At 46.9% G+C, this 21,843-nt stretch overlaps 2 protein-coding genes across 5 annotated transcripts in view; both read right to left on the bottom strand.

Annotated features, from left to right (window-relative positions):
• Positions 1-21,843, bottom strand: part of LOC310676834 (tigger transposable element-derived protein 1-like) — a gene marked incomplete at its 3' end in the record, with an annotated part of 1,439,559 nt that overhangs the window by 709,271 nt on the left and 708,445 nt on the right. The window lies entirely within an intron of this gene.
• XNDC1N (XRCC1 N-terminal domain containing 1, N-terminal like) lies at positions 1,031-21,822 on the bottom strand. 4 transcript variants are annotated; one of them, XM_083436635.1, is made up of 11 exons: positions 21,066-21,822; positions 20,398-20,500; positions 18,997-19,120; positions 18,341-18,479; positions 16,173-16,328; positions 15,911-16,074; positions 14,576-14,652; positions 13,764-13,981; positions 3,830-3,908; positions 2,644-2,816; positions 1,031-1,907 (listed from the first exon to the last, which is right to left on the bottom strand). In XM_083436635.1, the coding sequence occupies exons 3-11, from the start codon at positions 19,039-19,041 to the stop codon at positions 1,663-1,665; spliced, it is 1,296 nt and encodes a 431-aa protein (XP_083292761.1). In that variant the 5' UTR covers positions 19,042-19,120; positions 20,398-20,500; positions 21,066-21,822; the 3' UTR covers positions 1,031-1,662. The 4 variants fall into 4 exon arrangements, with proteins under 4 accessions (XP_083292761.1, XP_083292762.1, XP_083292763.1 ...); XM_083436636.1 differs by having other exon boundaries at positions 20,398-20,442; XM_083436637.1 differs by having other exon boundaries at positions 21,109-21,822.

The following is a 21,843-nucleotide window of genomic DNA, read 5'->3' as shown; positions in this document are numbered from 1 at the left end:
GTGGCTGCAGCGGAGGAAGAATAAGCAGCCCGCTACCGCCACTGCCTGCCTCACTCGAATATAAGCCGAGGCGGGCTTTTCCAGCATAAAAAATATGCTGGAATAGTCAGCTTATACTTGAGTATACAGTGGTACCTCGGGTTACAGACACTTCAGGTTACAGACACTTCAGGTTACAGACTCTGCTAACCCAGAAATAGTACCTCAGGTTAAGAACTTTGCTTCAGGATAAGAACAGAAATCGTGCTCCGGCAGCGCAGCAGCAGCAGGAGGCCCCATTAGCTAAAGTGGTGCTTCAGGTTAAGAACAGTTTCAGGTTAAGAACGGACCTCCAGAACAAATTAAGTACGTAACCTGAGGTACCACTGTATACGGTACTCAATAAACTCTGGTTGGTGTTTTCTCCTGCCGATAGGGAACCCACTTCAGGACTCCATACGGGTTCTTGGATGCCCCACAAGGGAAAAGGAGCAGGTTCGATCGCTACTGCCTGTGGCCTCCGTGCCTCTGAATAACACCTTCTGGGAGACAGAGTGCTTGCAGGCTTCCCACGCAGGAGCAGGGTCCAAGTGCCCCCAGCCCAGCAGCACATGGTCATTGATGCAGGCGGCACACAACAGGAGTGGTCTGCTGTTGCAATAGCAGAACATCATTCAAAACATTAAGGAAGCAGAACAGCCAAAGTGCCATTCAGCATTTTGGAATTAAACCTGGACCATCTGGGGCAACTGGAACGGGGCTGGGGGCCCTTTCCCACCCCAAGGGCTGCCTTCCCTTCTGGCCAACATTCTGAGGGCCGCACTCCAGTGGTGGGCGGGGCCAGAGCTAAAAGTGGGCGGAGCAATGAGGGCAGCTGCTTTTCTTTCCTTTTAAAAAGGTCGCTCACAAATAATAGCAGTGGCTCACTAAGATACCATCACAGTGGGGCATTTCTGCAACAACAGAAGCATGAAGCTCCCCACTAAATTGTAGTGCAGGACAGCGGTTTGCTGTGAAACGTTGGTGCCTATGAATGTGCGGAGGGAAATTCAAAAAAAGGACAATCGGTTCATTCAGTGACACACAACACAACTTTTCAGAAAAAACCCCATTTTTTAACAACAAAGATTGTCACCGGCACATTCCTAGAACGGACCCCTTGGTCCAAATGGTCCTGAACCTGCGGCCTCCACATGTTGCAGAACTTAGGGCTCCCAGGAGCCCCAGCCAGGGGGACAGGAGTTTGGAGTTTGGCAAGCCTTGCAAACATTTAATTCAGTCTTCGTTTTTCGTGCTGCTGGTCTGTACGGAAAAGAGACCAGTATGGGCTGCGCAGTGCCTGCCCCTCAGCTTCTTTGCGGGAGAGGAGAAGGTGAGCCTTTCCGAGGAATCTTTCTGACAGTCTTGGCTGTGAACTACAGCAACAAGTCAGGATGAGCCCCAGCGCTCTGGCGTGTGCGGATGTTGGTGAGAAGAATCAGACCAGAGGGAGAGTAAGATGTGATGGCACTGCAACTCAATAACACGTTCCTCACCCCGATTACTGGAGTCCTTACTCTCTTCTCGTTAGTCTCACTTCCAACCCTGTGGCAGCACCGTGTGTCCTTTGTGGGCTCCTTGTTCTGGCGACATCCTGATCCCAGCTGATCACCAAACGTGAGACTGAAGTAGATTGCACCCAATCTACTCGCCCTGTTCTGCCCAAAGCCAGGAGGGCCCATTCACCAGGGCCTCAGTCGGCTCCCCGCAGTTGCTAGCGTGTCTCTCTATCTCAGCAGCGGGGAAACTGAACTGGCAGATGGGGCAATGGACGCGGTCTGCAACAAGCTCTTCCCACGACGATGGAGACGAGGAGGAAGAGCTCACTTCAAAATCCTCTTCTCCACAGCTGGAGGCATGAGCCGGTAAGAGATTGCTAGGGAAATGGCCTGTGGAAGGAAGCAACAGGGTCTGACAAGAGCCATCAGAAGCTAGAACCTCCCTTCTCTCCCACCTCTGTCTCTGGCCACAATCCACTCTGAGATTGCCAGTTGAGGTTAGAATACTACTGCGACACCATTACGTGCAACCCTCCTGCACGTTGCAAATACGAGGCCAATCCCTTTAGCGTGGTGCAAACAACGCGCTCTCTCCCCCAATCAGCAGGGTGCAAACAAAACGCTATCTTCTCCCAACAATTTCTCCCCGCCAAATAGTGCCACGTGTTGCAAATCAAAGACGGGAAACATCACGCAAACAAACACAAAGAAAGCATCGTTGAAAAATAAATTGCTACTCAGCGATTGTGTGCAGATAGCAGAGCTGGCCCAAGACATTTTGCTGCCAGAGGCAAAGGACAAGATGGTGCCACCCCTTCCATGTTCAGAAGGTGACAACAGGACAGCAGTATCCCCCAGCACACCTGAGGACTGCCGGCTAGTTTAGGGGGTGTCGTTCACCTCTGCTTCTGCCCTCTAACAGAGGGGAACAGCCAAGGAGGTGGTACTGCTACCGCCCATCAGCTCCTCTCATCTGAGGCAGCTGCCTCCCTCTGCCCAATGGTTGCACCGGTCCTGGCAGGCGGCTTATTTGAATTTGCCATCTGTTACTAGCGACATGCTTTTTCAAGCCCCGAGTCCTCGTCATGTTTGCTCTTTTAGCTATTCTTTCCATTCTATTACTCACCTGCACAGATGGGGCACACACCCAACCCCACCGCTCTCTTTCTAGGCCATCTCTCTTCCTCTTCCTCTTCCTCATCTTCACATTCCATGTTCCTCAGTCTTCCCTGCTGGCCTGCAGCTCTTCTCTCCCTTCGAGAATTACCCCTACGCTTGACAGAAGAAGCTGCTGCAGACCTGTGGAGAAGGTTGTTGCTCATTTAAAAGATTTTAAAGTCTCCCCCCCTTTTTTTTAAAGGTAAAGGTACCCCTGACCATTACGTCCAGTCGCAGACAACTCTGGGGTTGCGTGGTCATCTCGCTCTATAGGCTGAGGAAGCCGGCGTTTGTCCGCAGACAGCTTCCGGGTCATGTGGCCAGCATGACTAAGCTGCTTCTGGTGAACCAGAGCAGTGCATGGAAATGCCGTTTACCTTCCCGCCAGAGCGGTTCCTATTTATCTACTTGCACTTTGATGTGCTTTCAAACTGCTAGGTTGGCAGGAGAAGGAACCGAACAGCAGGAGCTCACCCCGTCGCAGGGATTTGAACCGCCGACCTTCTGATCGGCAAGCCCTAGGCTCTGTGATTTAGACCACAGCACCACCCACGTCCCTTTTAAAGTCTCCCTTTATACCACACACAGCTCAGCACACATACACTATTTATTCAAAACGACTACTATGCATGGTGGTATTTTCCCTTTGAGTATACAGTGATCTCTTCCGGAGCCCTGTTCGCATCCCGAACGGAATGCAAGACGCGACAGTGCATCTGCGGGTCGCGTTTTGCTGCTTCTGTGCATGCACGTTACATCATTTTGAGCGTCTGCGCATGCGCGAGCGGCAAAACCTGGAAGTAACGTGCTCCGTTACTTCCGGGTCACCGTGGAACGCAACCCGAAAATATTTAAGCTGAAGCGTATTAATTCCAAGGTATGACTGTACTTTGTCTTCTATTTTCAGGGAGGTAACAAATCAGACTGCATTAATTTCCCACATTATAACAGCTGCATTCAGGTCATTCTGCCAGTATCACACCCTTTAGGAGTCCTGAAACATTATCTTTTTCTGCTGGGTTAACGGAAGCTGCAGGATGCAGAGATGGCCACAGATTTGCTCTGGGAAACCACCACCTTGAACCCTGAGCTGCATCCGAAGGGCAGCTGACTGGGACTGAACTGGAAGGAAATTCCCCACACGGCCAAATCACCTCGTCAGGTTGCTGCATGACGCCCGTCTTCGACTCGTTTTCGTGCCCCCTCTTCTGGCAGACGATTCCCGCTTGGGCCCTGCAAGATGAACCAAGTCAGCAACATTAGTCATGCAGGGCTGGTGTGTCTGGTAAGACTCTCCTTTGGGGCTGACTGCTCCACAGCAAATGAGATCCCACACAGAGAGATGGAAACAAAGGATCACCAAGGAGGGGATCTTGCCCAAACCCTCCTCCACAAGGTAGGACTGTCCACCCACTGATGAAAACCCTTATTCCACAGTGGCTGGGGAAACCCAGCCAGATGGGTGGGATATACATTTATTATTATTATTATTATTATTATTATTATTCTGCCATACTGTACCCAGTGGCAGAGCTACCTGCTCTGGTACCAGGAGCGGTGTACATCCAGGGGCATGGCGCGCTTTGGGAGGGGTGAGCGGCGAGCCCCCGCCTTCGTCCGCCAGTGTCTGTACCCCAAGCAGACATCCACTGTCACACATAGTAGGCAGAGGGGGGGACCAGCTGAGGAGACCAGAGCTCAAAAGTTGTCAACTTTTTATTGGTTTTATGTTCTAACAACAACAATTTATTTCTACACCATCTGGCTAGGTTTCCCCAGCCACTCTGAGCGGCTCCCAACAGAATATTAAAAACACAATAAAACATCAAACATTAAAAACTTCCCTAAACAGGGCTGCTTTCAGATGTTTTCTAAAAGTCATATGGTTGTTTATTTCCTTGACATCTGATGGGAGGGCGTTCCACAGGGCGGGCGCCACCACCGAGAAGGCCCTCTGCCTGGTTTTTATTTCTGTAAATAACTTTGATATAGATACAAATATTTTTTTAACAAATAATTAAAATCGCCACAGTCCAAAAAAGCCATTGGATGTGTTTTGTGCCAATGAGGAGAGTCTCAGGGGACTGAGCCAGAGACTCACAAGCAAGATCTCAACCCAGCAGTCACTGGGTGGGGGAACGGGGGGGGGGGGAGTATGCTCAGGGCTACAGCACTGTTTTAGTGGAAGGTGCAATTCACAGGCCACCTGCATCACATCTTGTTTTGTCGACAGACCAACCCATACAGGGTTACTGTGAGGATGAAAACAGAATAACTTCACTTCCGGAGGCGGCGCGAAACCGTGATGGCGGACCTCTTCGAGCTCTGAAGAGGGGCACCGCAGAAAAGGGTTGTTTCGCTACGGCGCAGCGGCAACCCATCAAGAAAAACCACGGACAGAGAGAGTCCGTGGCCGTGGGACTCGGCGGGCACCTGGAGCGACCCCAAATTCGCGGAAGGGACCCCGTAAGGGGCTCCGGAGTGAAGGAGGGGGAGCGGTGCTGTGAGTTCATCGCTCTTTCTGCGGAGGCGAAGCCGCGCGGCTGTCACGGATGAGCGCTGACCTTTCTTCCAAAAAATACTACTCTGAAACAGCAAACCCGTGAGTAAGGACTTAAGATTTGTTACAATAACTTGAAGAAATTTGGCTGAAACCGGGAGACGAGAAAGAGGAAGCCCGTCTTCCGGCACTGCTTATAAGATCAAAGCAGACTGTTTAAAGAGCGGAAAGCGCTGTGAACAGGGAAGCTTTAAGGCTTTAAAGTGGGACTTTCGTGCACACTTGAAATTCTATTCTTAAAGGAAGAAAAAATACAGTTTAAACTGGACTTGGAGCGGTCCCCCATGGGGCGAGGGAAGACTCTAACCCCAAATCTTCGGGTGGCCGGGTGAAGTTGCTTGACTGCGGAACTGTTACAAACTTCCAGATACTTTTGTAACTGAAGTGCAACTTTTGGGCTTACTTAGTTTGAGTGGATACAATTGCAGGCACCTTGTTGGAACATTGTTAAACGTTTTAAAGTGCTCTGCAGGACTTTTTTCTTAGTGTTTTGGAACTAACTTGCTTTTAAAATTGTTTTTGAAAACGGAAACTTTAATGGCGGAAAAGTTACCTTCTTCTTACTAACTTTTGGTGGCACTCCCCCTAGAGGACATTGGATAACAAAGGCCTGGGAAAAGTTTTTTTGCTTACTTTCTTTCTCCAGACTGTTTATAAATTTGGACTTGTCTTTCCCACGGGATTACAACATCTGACCTTGAACATTGACTGATGAGTGGTACAGGAAAGACAAGAGCAGCCAAAGCTAAGGAAGCTAAGGAAAAAGAAAAAGCAAAAAAGCAGGCACAGCTTTTGCAAACAACTTTAACTCAGGGACGTAGACTATCAGTGCCTGCTGTGCTTGCAACACAAAAAGTAGAAAGTGAAAAGCCTGAAAAATCTGAAGAGGAAGATATGGCATCAGGAGGAGCAGAGGCAGCACTGAAACAAGTTTTGGAACAATTGTCAACATTAAATCAAAAAATTGATAACCAATCAACAAAAATTGACCAAGCTACATCCTCGATCCAGAAATTGACAGATCAGGTTTCCCAACACACCCAAGCAATTGAAAAATTGCAAGGAGCAACGGAAGAGAACCGTAAATTGGCAGGGGAAGCCGTTGAAATTGCAACATCAGCTAAAAAAGAGGTTGAGGAAGTTAAAGCAGAAGTCAAGCCTCTGCATAAACAGATAGGGGACCAACAAACCTATCTCTCTTTGGTGGAACTGAAAAACCGGGAGACTAATCTTAGGCTTAGGGCGGTCCCAGAAATCGAACAAGAAGATTTGATTGGATTTTTGACAACAGAATTTTCAAAGTTCTGGGGCTTAAAAGAAGAAAGTGATTTTAAAATAGTATCGGCTTTTCGACTGGGAAGATTGGTAAGAAAAGATAGATCTAGAGACTGTCTAATAGCTTTGAGATCAAGAGAGGAGAGAGACAAAATATTAGGCCTACACTTCAAAAACTCAATTGAGATACAAGAGAAAAGGGTGGAAATCTACCGAGATATTCCTAAACAGCTATTGGATCTGAGAGCCACCTATTCAGAATTGGCTAAGTTGTTGAGACTTAACTCAATCCCTTATAGGTGGGAGTTCCCACAAGGACTATCATTTACTTACAAACAGAAGAAGGTTAAAATAAGATCACCAGAGGATCTACAAAAGTTCCAGCACGACCACGGAGAAGATCTCCAAAAAGAAGCAGCAGCCCTTTGGCCTATACTTAAACCAGGACCCACTCTGCCAGCAGGCGGAGGGACGCCTAAACCCTCGGAATTAGAGGAAAAAGAAGATACACCGCTCTAGGTGTAACAGAATAGTTCAGGATGTCTCTGCAGCTACTCAGTTGGAATATAAATGGCGGAAATTCCCCGGAGAAAAGAAGGAAACTGTTTCATATATTGAAGAAAGAACAATTGGATATTATTTGTTTACAAGAAACCCATGTGACCAGGCTCCACAGGAAAGTTTTGGTCAACAAAAGACTAGGCCAAGAGTTTATTTCCTCAGACAAGGTAAAGAAAAGAGGAGTGGTGATTTATGCTAAGGAGAGCCTGATACCTAAATTTTTATTCAAAGATGAATATGGAAGAATTCTGGCAATTGAAATCCAGACCCAAGGAGAAAAAATATTGATACTAGGAATTTATGCTCCAAACGACGGGAAATCAGAATTTTTCAAGAAGCTGCATGAGACGCTGCTGGACTATCTGGACTATGCTAACATCATAATGATGGGAGACATGAATGGAGTGGTGTCTACACATATGGATAAGTCTTATAACCAAAATCTAACATCAGACGGCAGACTGCCTAAAACTTTTTTTGAAATGACTGACAATCTGGATTTGATTGATATATGGAGGACAAAGAACCCCCTAGGTAAAGAAGGAACTTTCTTCTCTGAGGCCCACCTGTCCTGGTCAAGGATCGACCAAATCTGGACCTCCAGGGGGCTGGCACCCAAGACTAAAAAGGTGGAAATCTGCCCAAAAACATGCTCCGACCACAACGCTCTGAAATTAGATCTCAGACTTACTCAAACCGGTTCCTTCAGATGGAGAATGAATGACACTCTTTTAAGAGATCAAGAGATTGTGAAAAAGGCCCAAAAAACATTAAAGGACTATTTTGAGATAAATTTGAATACTACAGTAGAAAAAAGAACGATCTGGGACGCAAGCAAAGCTGTCATGAGGGGGTTTCTGATACAACAGAATACAATTAAGAAGAAGCTCTGGAATGGAAAGAAAGATAAAATACTGGAGAAAATACATCAAGGAGAGAAAAAATTGAGAACTAAACCAAAGTCAAAGGATCTGTTGAGAGAAATTAAATTCCATCAAGCAGAATATTCAAAATTGATTAATCAGGAGATTGAATGGAAAATAAAACAGATGAAGCAAAGATCCTTTGAATCAGCAAATAAATGTGGAAAGCTGCTAGCTTGGCAGCTGAAAAAAAGACAAAAGTTGAATACAGTTACAAATCTAGAGATCGAAGGAAGAACGGTGCAGAAACCAGAGGAAATTAGGAAGTGCTTCCACAGATATTTTAAAGAACTTTATGTACAGGGGCCTCAGAAAGAATCAGAGATAGATCATTTTTTAAAGACAAATGGACTACCAAAAATAACTCAAGATAAAAGATCAATCTTGAACTCTACAATAACCACCCAGGAAATTGAAAGTGCCATTCAGAACATGCAATTAGGCAAATCTCCAGGCCCGGATGGGCTTACCTCCAAATACTACAAGACTTTGAAAGACTATTTAACACAACCCTTGTTGGAGGTATGCAACCAGATCATGGATGGGAAGAGGGCACCAGAAACGTGGAAAGAAGCGTTCATCACATTGATACCTAAGATAGAATCTGAAAAGACTCAACTCAAGAACTACCGCCCCATCTCACTCCTGAATGTGGATTACAAAATATTTGCAGACATTTTGGCAAGTAGACTTAAAAAAGTTTTAATTGAAGTAATTCACAAAGACCAAGCAGGCTTTCTCCCTGGTAGACATTTATATGAGAATACCAGAAACATCATCGATATTTTGGAACTTTTACAAACTAACAGGAACACAAGGGCGGTGTTAATTTTTGTTGATGCGGAGAAAGCATTTGACAATATATCTTGGATGTTCATGAAGAAAAACTTGGAAGGGATGGGAGTGGGGCGGGGGTTTGAAAATGGGTTACGAGCAATTTATTCAGAGCAAAAGGCCAAATTAATAGTGAACAATGTGGTGACGGAGGAGTTCAAAATTGAAAAAGGGACACGACAAGGGTGCCCTCTATCCCCTCTTTTATTCATTTCAGTCCTGGAGGTGCTATTGAACATGATAAGGGAGGACCGGCTGGTACAAGGGATAGAGGTCGGAGTGAAACAATATAAACTTAAAGCTTTTGCAGATGACCTAGTTTTGACATTGCAGGAGCCAGAATCCAGTACAAAAAGAGTTCTTGAACTTATATCTGAGTTTGGTCAGGTGGCGGGGTTTAAGTTGAACAAACAAAAAACCAAGGTTTTGACCAAGAATTTGACACTTACAGAAACAGAGGGGTTTCAGAGAGAAACAGAATTAAATGTGGTAAAGAAAGTGAAATACCTAGGGATCTATTTGTCTTCCAAAAATTTGAATTTATTTAAGGACAATTATGAAAAATGCTGGTTGGAAGTAAAGAAGGATTTAGAAATTTGGTCAAGATTGAAACTTTCCTTGTTGGGAAGGATTGCAGCAATTAAAATGAATGTATTGCCGAAAATGTTATTCTTGTTTCAAACCCTACAGATCGTGGACAGAGAGGAATGTTTTGGAAAATGGCAGAAGGATATATCTAAGTTTGTCTGGCAGGGCAAAAAGCCCCGAATAAAGTATAAAATATTAACTGATTCAAAAGAAAGAGGGGGGTTTGCCCTGCCGGATTTGAGGTTGTACTATGAAGCTGCAGCCTTCTGCTGGCTGAAAGATTGGTTTTTGCTAGAAAACACCGACGTCCTAGATCTGGAAGGTTTTGATAATGCATTTGGTTGGCATGCATATCTATGGTATGACAAGGTTAAAGTTCACAAATTGTTTAAAAGCCATATTGTCAGAAAAGCGATTTTTGCAGTCTGGATGAAATATAAAGACTTATTAGAGAGTAAAACACCGAGGTGGCTATCACCGGTGGAGGCCAAAGCTCGAAAAAGACCCAATATGGAGGCCTATTGGCCGAAATATTGGGAATTAATTGAAAAAATTGGAGACGGTTGGAAGTTGCAGAGCCAGGACAAATTAAAAAACAAGGTGCGAGATTGGTTACATTATGCTCAAATTCAAGAGGTTTTTAAAATGGATAAAAAGGTTGGTTTCCAGGAGGGGAAATCGAAACTAGAGACAGAATTGTTAGAACCAAAGACCAAGATTTTATCTAGAATGTATAACTTGCTGCTTATGTGGAACACACAGGATGAGACAGTTAAATCTGCTATGATAAAATGGGCACAGGATGTTGGACATAATATTATGTTTGAAGACTGGGAAAGGTTATGGAACACCGGAATGAAATTCACGGCATCTAGTGCCTTGAAGGAAAACATTATGAAAATGATATACCGGTGGTACATGACCCCAGTCAGGCTAGCCAAGATGCATCACCTGTCTGACAACAAATGTTGGAAGTGTAAGGAAGCAGAGGGGACTTTCTTCCATCTCTGGTGGACCTGCCCAAAAGTGAAGGCCTTCTGGGAAATGATTTATAATGAATTGAAAAAGGTATTTAGGTATACCTTTCCTAAGAAACCAGAGGCCTTCCTGTTGGGCATGGTGGACCAGAAAATGTCAAAGAAAGATAGAACTTTGTTTATGTACGCTAGCACAGCAGCAAGAATACTCATTGCAAAGAGTTGGAAGACACAAGATTTGCCCACGCTGGAGGACTGGCAGACGCAGTTGATGGACTACATGGAGATAGCTGAACTGACCGGCAGAATCCGAGATTTGGATAAAGAAACAATTGAGGAGGACTGGGGAAAATTTAAAGATTATCTGAAAAAATATTATAAGCTGTATGAATCCTAAGAAAGTGCATGATTAGGAAACGTTAAGCTTCTGCGAATATGATTAAGTAAATGGTAAAATTAGTGACAAAAGAGAAAAGGAGACAATTTAAATTGAATATGTTATGTTTATTTTAAAGGTATTGAAATTGAGATATAATATATTGTATTTGGATACATAACATTCGAAAGTTACAACAAGGTATGAAATAAGGTAACAAAATGCTGACATTGTTAATGCAAAGAACGCAGAATCGGAAGGGGTGGGGAAGTCCAAGTTTTATTTTGTTTTTGTTGTTAAAAAAGAGAAAATTTGTTTCTTGTAACTACTTTATTTGTTTATAAACCTATAAAATTATGGAAAGAAACGCAATAAAAAAATTTATAAAAAAAAAAAAAAGAAAACAGAATAACTTCATACATGCCATCCTGTTTGGAGAATGCTATTGGTCCCCCTCCTCCCTTTTTATCCTTCCAAGTTAAACAGTCTAAATTATTTTCATCAGAGTAGATTGCTGATCTACTCTGCAGCTAGAAGACAGCAGGGAAGAAGTGACTGGCCAGAGACTCTAGAATGGTTCTCTTCCTCCCTCTAGTGGCTCTTAGTAGGCTGTGAGGGAGATCTATAGTTCTCTTCAGTGGCTTAGGCACCAAGTGATGCTTCCAAACCAGTTTCAAAGGCAGCCCCACATAAAGCACATCACAATAGTCCAGTCTTGAGGTGCCCAGAGCATTGATGATTGATTGATAATTATTATTATTATTATTATTATTATTATTATTATTATTATTATTATTACCACCACCACCCTACCCACTCTGGGTGGCATCAGAACATACTAAAACATCTGTCATTAAAAACTTCCCTAAACAGGGCTGCCTTCACATGTCTTGTAAAAGTCAGATAGCTACTTATTTCCTTGGCATCTGGTGGGAGGGTGTCCCACAGGGCAGGCGCCACCACCAAGAAGGCCCTCTGCCTGGTTCCCTGCAACTTGGCTTCTCGCAGTGAGGGAACCGCCAGAAGGCCCTCAGCAGTGGACCTCAGTGTCCAGGCCGAACGATGAGGGCGGAGACGCTCCTACAGGTCTACTGGGCCTTTGAGGCCGTTTAGAGTGTGAAAGGTCAGCACCAACACTTTGAATTGTGCTTGGAAATGTACTGGGAGCCAATGTAGGTCTTTTAGGACTGGTGTTATGTGGTCTGGGCAGCCGCTCCCAGTCACTAGTCTAGCTGCCGCGTTCTGAATTAGTTGTAGTTTCCGGGTCCCCTCCAAAGGTAGCCCCACATAGAGCACATTGGAGTAGTTCAAGCGAGAGATAACCACTCTGGAGAGACAGTCTGCAGGCAGGGAGGGTCTCATCCTGCGTACCAGATGGAGCTGGTAGAAAGCTGCCCTGGACACAGAATTGACCTGCGCCTCCATGGACAGCGGTGAGTCCAAAATGACTCCGAGGCTGCGCATCTGATAACTGAAGTCAAGCTATCCCTGTCCAGAGAGGGTCATAGTTGGGCCACACGCCTAATCTGGTAGAATGCACTCTTTGCCACCAAAGCCACCTGCACCTCTAGACGCAACTAAGGATCCAGGAAAAAAAACCCAATCAGCAGCACAGATCCATCAGGACGCCCCTGCTCAGTGCCTGAGGGCCCCAGTCCTGCCACTCAACACCTTGCCCAGGGCTCTACACCCGATGGGCTCTATAAAGGACTGCTGCCGCTGCTGCTTCTGGGCAGAGAGGGCTCCGTTTTGTTTTGTTTTTGTTTAAATTGCTGTTATTTTTTACCTATGTCATTTTAAACTGTGATATTAACGCTGTACTGTATTCTTAGTTTTAGATGTTGATTTATGTGGAAATGGTTTCCCATTTGGTTGTGCATTTTTATGTGGTTTATTTATTGTTTATGATTTTTGTAATTATGTAAATCTTTATTATTTATACCCCGCCCATCTGGATGGGTCCCCCCAGCCACTCTGGGTGGCTTCCAACAAAACACTAAAATACAATAACCTATTAAACATTAAAAGTTTCCCTAAACAGGGCTGCCTTTAGATGTCTTCTAAAAGTTTGATAGTTATTTTTCTCTTTGACACCTGATGGGAGGGCGTTCCACAGGGCGGGTGCCACCACCGAGAAGGCCCTCTGCTTGGTTCCCTGTAACCTCACTTCCCGCAGGGAGGGAACCACCAGAAGTCCCTCAGAGCTGGACCTCAGTGTCCGGGCAGAATGATGGAGGTGGAGATGCTCCTTCAGGTATACTGGGCCTTTGAAGCTGTTTAGGGCATTAAAGGTCATGGTGTAAGCGGCCTTGAGCATTGTTTTATAACTGTGGAAAGGAGGCATACAAATAAAAAATGAAATGAAATGAAAAAGGAATCTGGCTTAGTCAGTGCAAGGTTTTAAGATTTTGTCAGGCACTATCCCAATGTGGGACTAAGGGACGTGGGTGGCGCTGTGGGTTAAAGCCTCAGCGCCTAGGGCTTGCCGATCGAAAGGTCAGCGGTTCGAATCCCCGCGGCGGGGTGCGCTCCCGTTGTTCGGTCCCAGCGCCTGCCAACCTAGCAGTTCAAAAGCACTCTCGGGTGCAAGTAGATAAATAGGGACCGCTTACTAGCGGGAAGGTAAATGGCGTTTCCGTGTGCGGCTCTGGCTCGCCGGAGCAGCAATGTCACGCTGGCCACGTGACCCGGAAGTGTCTCCGGACAGTGCTGGCCCTTGGCCTCTTGAGTGAGATGGGCGCACAACCCTAGAGTCTGTCAAGACTGGCCCGTACGGGCAGGGGTACCTTTACCTTTACCTTTTTATCCCAATGTACTCAAGCCGCTCTCTCTGACACAGGCTGGAATATTCACAAGACCAGCTCAACACATCAAACATAGTTTGAATTGCCCCTTGTGGATCTGCCCCCATGTTGGAGCTTGGAGAGGTAGCTTCTCAGCAGACAGAAGTGTCCCCATCTCTCCACCCCCCCCCTCCGCACCCCCAATACTCACGCGACACAACTGGCTCCTGAGCTTCCTGCTGGCTCTGCCCGTCTTCTTTGCTCTCTGCAGAAGGAGGGGTGGGGCCAGGCACCAGGGGGAAGGCTCTTTTGCGGGCACAGGCCCCCTGCAGTACCATCCTGGCCGGGCGGCTCATACAGGTGCCAGGGCTGGAGGCTGGGTCCAGCTGCTGCAGCCGGCTTTTCAGCGCCGCTTCCTGCTCAGTGCTCCTGCAGAGAGAAACCCAACAGCTGCTTCCTCAAGAGGCTACTGTAGAACCAAGACTCCAGCTACTGCAAGCAATGCTGCTACCAACAGAGCAGAAGAACTAGAAGAACAGAGTCAGAAACCGGAAAAGGACTGTCTGTTCTCTATTGCTCCAACCTGCCCCGTCCAAAAATGGAATGTATTGCACACAAAGCACACTCCAGGCCTTTGGTCAGGGTGCAGCCTGACTCCCTCCTTTGGCAATCTTTACAAAACTTTAGTTTATGGTTGCCATCAATTTTGAATTTGATCTTAATTAATTTTTTATAATGTTTTATAATGTTGCACTATTTTAGTGTTGTTAGCCGCCCTGAGCCCAGCTTCGGCTGAGGAGGGCGGGATATAAATAAATTTTATTATTATTATTATTATTATTATTATTATTATTATTATTATTATTACTCATGACAGTCCAGCCTTATCCTGAAGACCTCCAGAAGTTTCAAACTAACATTTTTTCAGGCTAAGGCCTGCATTGCCTTCTGTCCATCCTTCTGGGGGACCTGTGCCAGAGGTGGGTGGGTGCGAGCAATGGATGCACACACACAGGTACTTACGATGGCGCCTCTGGGAAGAAAGTCCTGCAGAAGGCTGCATTGGAGAGCCATGGGCTGCTGCTGGAATTGGAAGGAGCCTGTGGGCAACAAACAGAAAGAAAGGAGAGAGGTAACATTTGAGAGATCAATAATTAGCAAACTGAGGAAGTCCTGTGTAAGGTACTAGACAAACTCCTTTTGTCCCCCGCTTCTATAGCTCAGCTCAAATACAAAAAAAAACAACAACAGATTTTGCTCATCAGTATAAGAATGGCCATTCTGGGCTAGAACAACAGCCCACCTGGCTCAGTATCCTGCCAATCAAAGGCCTCAGGGATGTTCACAAGCAGGGCCAGCGTCTGGCAGGCAAAGCAAGGTAGAAGGTCGCTGTGCTTCTGAACAATGGTGGCTGCTAGGAACAGTAGACCTTCAAAAATCCCTCGAGTGGTTTCATATTGCAGGGAACATAAGAACCACCTGCTGGATCAGGCCAAAGCCCAGCATCCTCTTCTCGTAACCAGATCCCTGTGGGAACCCGGCAAGCAGGACCTGAGCACTACAGGACTCTCAGCTCCTGAAATTCCCAGCAACTGGTATTTAGAAGCCTTGCTGCCACTGGCAGTAGAAGTGGAACATACCATGGCTAGTAGCCATTGAGAGCTTTACACCCCATGAATTGGTCTAACCATCTTTGAAGCCATCTAGGCAGGTGGCAATCACTGCCTCCTGCGAACGAGTGCCGCAATTCAACTATGCGATGCGTAAAACACTTTCTTTCATCTGCCCTGAATCTTCAGCTTCACCGGATGTCGAAAAGTTCTAGTTCTAGTATTTTCTCTATTCACTTCCTCCATGGATAATTTTATGGACTTCCTAGGGGAGAGAGTGGCTTTTGAGCAGACAAACAGCAGAATTGGCAGCCTCCCAATTACAGTGGTACCTCAGGTTACATTCGCTTCAGGTTACAGACTCCGCTAACCCAGAAATAGTACCTCGGGTTAAGAACTTTGCTTCAGGATGAGAACAGAAATCGCGCAACAGCGGCGCGGCGGCAGCGGGAGGCCGCATTAGCTAAAGTGGTGCTTCAGGTTAAGAACAGTTTCAGGTTCAGAACAGACCTCTGGAACGAATTAGGTTCTTAACCAGAGGCACCGCTGTATTTTAATTTGAAAAAAATAAACACATGGGGAGCTTGTGCACACTTTATTTTGTTTTAGTATTTTATTTATTTATATACACAAACAACTTCACTAGCTTAATACCCGGTTTGTGAACAATATTCTTTACTTGCTGGATTTTGGCCCCCATGCTTGCGTAAAATTGCAGAATAGCTACCCATGAGGCATGGATCTGTACCTGACTAGGAACAGAGACTGGGCCTGGCTTGCTGTCGTCTACGTCCTGTGGAGTCCGGATTCGGATGAAGGAGAGACCAAACTGTGTGCGCTTGTTGAAGGGCTGGCTGCAAGTGAGTCTGACACGGTCCCACTTCTCATTTAGAGCTGAAGCCAGGAAGTCTCCTGTGGGGCACAGAGAGGGAGATGCTGAGCAAATACAATCCAGGCCATTTACAGTCCTCAGGGGGCTCCAGGGAGCTGAAGAGTGCCCACCTTCTTACCTTCTTTAAACATCCGGACTGCAGAACGATTTTTATCCAGCTTTGCATCAGCGGGCATCATCAAGGCTGTGGTGGGCAACAGAGTGAGGTAGCTCTGGTCTAGAGGCCAGGAGGATCGCCCCACGTCTATCTGAAGGAAGGCAGAGCCACAGTTCCCTGAAGAGCACAAACAGAACATCAAGCTCTGCACCAAAGAACTTGCACTTTGACTATCAAACGTCCGAAAGTTGTCTCCTGCTGGCGCTGCCTGGCTTTCCCCCTCAATTTAGTTGAGTTGCAGGGCACTCATATGGGGTTCACAAACATTCAGACTCAGAGCCCTGCAGCCTGCCCTAGTCTCCTGCTCCTTTTGTTTTTTCCATTTATTAATTTTTCACTTTTTAAATTTATTATTTCGGTCACAGACCAGTTCCAGCCCACAAACAATATCAAGGAAGTCATAAAACACAATAGGGATACATTTGAATTTGCAATCAGGTATAACAGGGGCAATACAGATATAAAGGTAAAGGGACCCCTGAACATTAGGTCCAGTCGTGGCCGACTCTGGGGTTGAGGCGCTCATCTCGCTTTACTGGCCGAGGGAGCCGGCGTACTGCTTCCGGGTCATGTGGCCAGCATGACTAAGCCGCTTCTGGCAAACCAGAGCAGTGCACGGAAATGCTGTTTACCTTCCCGCTGGAGAATTTATTCTGGCAAACCAGAGCAGTGCACGGAAATGCTGTTTACCTTCCCACCTATTTATCTACTTGCACTTTGACGTGCTTTTGAACTCCTAGGTTGGCAGGAGCAGGGACCGAACAACGGGAGATCACCCCGTCGCAGGGATTCGAACCACCGACCTTCCGATTGGCAAGTCCTAGGCTTTGTGGTTTAACCCACAGCACCACCTGCGTCCCAATACAGATATAGCAACAGTTACAAAATACAGTGGTGCCCCGCAAGACGAATGCCTCGCAAGACGGAAAACCCGCAAGACGAAAGGGTTTTCCGTCTGCAGAGGCGCTTCGCAAGACGAATTTCCCTATGGGCTTGCTTCGCAAGATGAAAAATGACGAAAAAAATCGAATTTTTTTTTTGCTCCAAAACCCCTTATTCTGAATCGCTAAGCTGCTAAAAGCATTTTAGCAGCAAAACCGCTAATCCCCCCCCAAAAAAGCCGTTTTTAGCCCTTTTTTAGCCAATAGCGCTAATAGCGCTACTCCGTCAATGGGCTTGCTTCGCAAGACGAAAAAACCGCAAGACGAAAAGACTCCCGGAACGGATTCTTTTCGTCTTGCGAAGCACCACTGTATATAAATTAAAACTTAAAACTGTTTTGAAGAGCCATGGACTCAGCTCCCCAGCCATCACCTGAACACAAACCTACACTGCAATACATTTGCTCAGAATGCCAACATCTCATTGAAGAACATGCTGTCTTAACATATTTTAAATTTAAAGCAGTGTGTCACTTGCTCTGTGCTTCTAACCCTGCCTCGCAGTTACAGCATCAGCCCTTAAGAACACAAGAAGGGCCTTCTGGATCAAGCCAGTGGCCTTTCTAGTCCAGCATCTTTTTCTCACAGGGGCCAAGCAGATGCCCATGATGTGAAAGCTGCAAGCAGGATACAAGCATGAGAGCCACACCCTCCCCTCCTGTGGTTCCCAACTTTTGGCATTCAGAAGCACTGCTGACTAGTGGCTTCAAGCAAAATATTAAAATACAGTAATGCATCAAACATTAAAAGCTTCGCTAAACAGGGCTGCCTTCAGATGTCTTCTAAAAGTCTGGTAGTTGTTGTTCTCTTTGACATCTGTTGGGAGGGCGTTCCACAGGACGGGCGCCACCACCGAGAAGGCCCTCTGCCTGGTTCCCTGTAACTTCGCTTCTTGCAATGAGGGAACCGCCAGAAGGCCCTCGGTGCTGTACCTCAGTGTCCGGGCAGAAAAATGGGGGTGGAGACGCTCCTTCAGATATACTGGACCGAGGTCGTTTAGGGCTTTCAAGGTCAACACCAACACTTTGAATTGTGCTCGGAAACGTACTTTAATGTTTGCTGAATCTCTCAACATTCAGTTTGTTGGATTTCAACAAGTTCCAGTGTTATGAGAGAGGGATAAAAACTTCTCTATCCCTTTTGTTCCCAGAGAGGGAATTCCTTTGCTACCTCCTCCCACATGCTTACCCACATCAATGTAGCCAATGCGGCTTGCGTGTTCCAGCTGCAGCTCTGCTTTCAGTTGCCTGCTCCGGTCCTGGGGAGAGCTGAGCCAGGGCCGAACCCCTTCTTCAAGCAGCAGGTTCTCCACCGGGGACTTGGGATCCTGCCCCAGAAAAGGAGCGAGAAGGAACAACTGAGAAGCACAGCACACGACTCTTACATTTGTATATTCTCAGGGCGGTATTTATCCCTCTGCACCCACTAGATTGCTGCAGAACTGCACAGTCCACTATTTGGCACTGGAATTGGCATCTCAAGATGCTCAGATCTCTTTTACTGCAAGTTTATAGTCCTTAATTTGAAAATGCATATGCCAGAAGGTCCTAGAGTCAGAAGAGGGCAAGAACTAATAGTGGTGAGACTCTGGGTCTAAGCTCCCCATTGCACTGCTAGTAAAATAATAAAATCAACTGGTTACCATTTGGAACACAAAAAGAGCCAGTTATATGATGAGTTAGTGACATGATATTAACTGGTGGTTTGTTTGTTTTTTTAAATCAATGTTTAAAGCTTTTTACTACTTTTAAATAGCCGTTTGCCTACTAATATACTAGATGTTTTGAGCTCAGCTGGTTTTGTAACTCCCTATTTCCCTTAATTTAAAAGAACATGGATGTTACCTGAAATGTGAAAGACACAACGTATTTGATTTTGACTGGAGCCATTTCCAAGGATTCAGTGAGTCACCCTCATTTGCTCAGGTTTTCATTTCCGCTTATGGCGCTTTCCCATCGTGAGTCCCACCTGGTTTGGGGGGAAGAGAGATGGGTTTCTTTTTTTTCTTTTCCGCTTCTTGCTCCCTCGGGATAAGATGCCCGGGGCCTTCACTTCTGTTCCGTAGGTGAGGACGCAGCCCAGCCACAATTCACCCCCAACCTGGGAGGGGGGGGCGCCCAAATCCTCCCCTCCCTCTCGGCCACAGAGCTCAATGCCTGCAACCCTGTGGCGGGTGGATTGGGAAGAAGACCATGGCCTTCTCTCGGCCCTGTCCTACCTCGCAGGGCGGTTGTGGCGGGGATTAAACGAGGAGGCACAATAACAATGTAATAACTGCACTAAATACAGTCATACCTTGGGTTACAGACGCTTCAGGTTGCTTTTTTGGGGGGGTTGCGGACTGCCGAAACCCAGGAGTACCAGAACGGGTTACGAGTTTCGGCGGTCACGCATGTGCAGAAGAGCTAAATCGTGCTTTGCGCATGTGCAGAAGTGCCGAATAGCAACCTACGCATCCGCAGACGTGGGTTGCAAACACTGCGGGTTACGAACGTGCATCCCGCCCGGATCACGTTTGCAACCTGAGCGTCCACTGCACATCCTCTGCGCAAGGGGGGTGTCTGAAGAGCTCCGGCATTCCGCCAATGAAAATAGGGATGTCCTAAGGAAAAGCGGGACATTTTGGGATCAAATCAGAAACCGGGACGGCTTCTCTAAATCAGGGTCGTCCCTGGAAAATAAGGACGCTTGGAGGATCAGCAGGAATGAACAGCTCAAGAATCCCACCTCCCACTGTTGAACATCTCTTCCTGTCAGAAGTTGCTTCCTGCTGCTGAGTCGGAATCTCCTTCCTTGCCATTTGGATCCCTTGGTTCAGATCCTTCCCTCCAGAGCAGCAGAAATCTAGCTTGCTCCATCTTCCCCCTGGAAGGCGTTTGAAGATGGCTCCCCTGCCTCCTCTCCGTCTCTTCCATTCCGGGCTCAGCATCCCCAGCTCCCTCAACTGTTCCTCACAAGGCTTGGTTTCCCTCACAGAACTACAGTTCCCAGCACCCTTTGCAAACCAGAGTTCCCAGGATTCTTCAGGGAAGTTGGGCTTTGAAGGTGCGCAGCCTCGGTTTGAGCTGTACAGAGTTACACTTCAAGCAAGAGGGAAAGTTCCCCTTGGACCCTCAGCTGCTTCCTCCCTTTTTTCGGTGCCACTGAAGGGGCACGTCTGTGTGGGCGCAGATGGCGCCACTGAGGCTGCAGAGAGTGTGGCTAAAAAGCCTTGGCAGAGGCAGCGGAGGAGGCTGGCTCCCTACCTGTGGCTGAAAACATCCTCTTCATCCTCTTCGCAAGGGGGGTGTCTGAGCGGAGGGAGGAGGAAGAGCTTTATATATCTGGTTCCTGACTCACAGGAAAGCCCTGCCCCCAGCAGACAAAACAAAACAAAACAAAATGAGTGAATGATTTCCCCCCAAATAATTTTACACAGCAAACTTAAAAAGGATAAATTGATCTTACATTACATATACATTACATTCTCGCTGCGAGAAGCCAAGTTACAGGGAACCAGGCAGAGGGCCTTCTTGGTGGTGGCGCCTACCCTGTGGAACGCCCTCCCACCAGATATCAAAGAGAAAAAAATAACTACCAGACTTTAAGAAGACATCTGAAGGCAGCCCTCTTTAGGGAAGCTTTTAATGTTTAATAGACTATTGTATTTTAATATTCTGTTGGAAGCCGCCCAGAGTGGCTGGGGAAACCCAGCCAGGTGGGCGGGGTATAAATAATAAATTATCATCATTATTAGACTAAGATAAATGTTACAAAGTGCATAGTAAAAATATTTAGGGATCTCAGATAAATAAAATAGCACTTAAAAAAAAGGGGGGGGAGACAAGACCAGAAAAAACAATAACCAAAACTAAACGACAAAAACTAATACATACAGAAAGTAGAAATATACAGCCGGGATTGCAGCCCTTACCTCTTTCTCTTCCCGAGGGGGCTTCTCTCAGCACCCGCGGGACCCGGGAATTAACATATGCAAATGAGGTACCTGAGAGAGATCTCTCTCCCCGCCCCAGGGATCCCGGGAGCGCCTTCCTTAGTTTCCCGGGGTTTCTCAATCTCCCGCCAATACTGCCCGCCCCTTGACCCTCGACGCTGATTGGCTGGCTGCTCGTCTCTCCTCGTGACGTCACCGAGGTCGATCGTTAACGGACTGGTTTTTTTTAAAAAAAGTTTTTAAAATAAATAAATAAATGCTTTCTACTACATGGCAGAGCCAACGTCGTTTCGAATCACGACGCTAAATTTGTTCCTTATTTTTTTAAAACAAGGAGCTCTGACAGGAGAGGCCGCAAAGCATGCTGGGAACCGTAGTCCTTCCTCCCGCCGGCCTCGAAAGCGCCGCGCGCAGCTGGATTTAAGGGGCGGGGCAGACGCCAGGGAGCGTCCCTCAATTTCCTGCTGGCGTAAGAAACGTAGAAAGTACCCGGCCATCCCGTGAAGTCTGTTGCGGCGGTTGCCAGAAAATGCCTGTGAAAACGCAGCCTGCCGGGACTCGGTCCCTGAGCGCCTTGTCGGCCAGACAGGACTTTTTGCGCCCGCCTACGAAGCTGCCACATGTCGGACGCTCCCTCGCCCGCTTTGACAGGCGCCTTTGGCCAGCTCGGACCCGCCCCCCGGACCCGCCTCCTCCAATCGGCCCCTCCGGCGGCGGCTCGCGCGCCGGGCGATTGGCCGAGCGGGAACCGGCAGTG

This window comes from Podarcis tiliguerta (assembly GCF_965153285.1).
Source record: "Podarcis tiliguerta genome assembly, chromosome: 4".
NCBI classification, from domain to species: domain Eukaryota; kingdom Metazoa; phylum Chordata; class Lepidosauria; order Squamata; family Lacertidae; genus Podarcis; species Podarcis tiliguerta.
The sequence above is the reverse complement of the archived record's forward strand: the minus strand, read 5'-3'. Positions and strand labels throughout refer to the sequence as shown.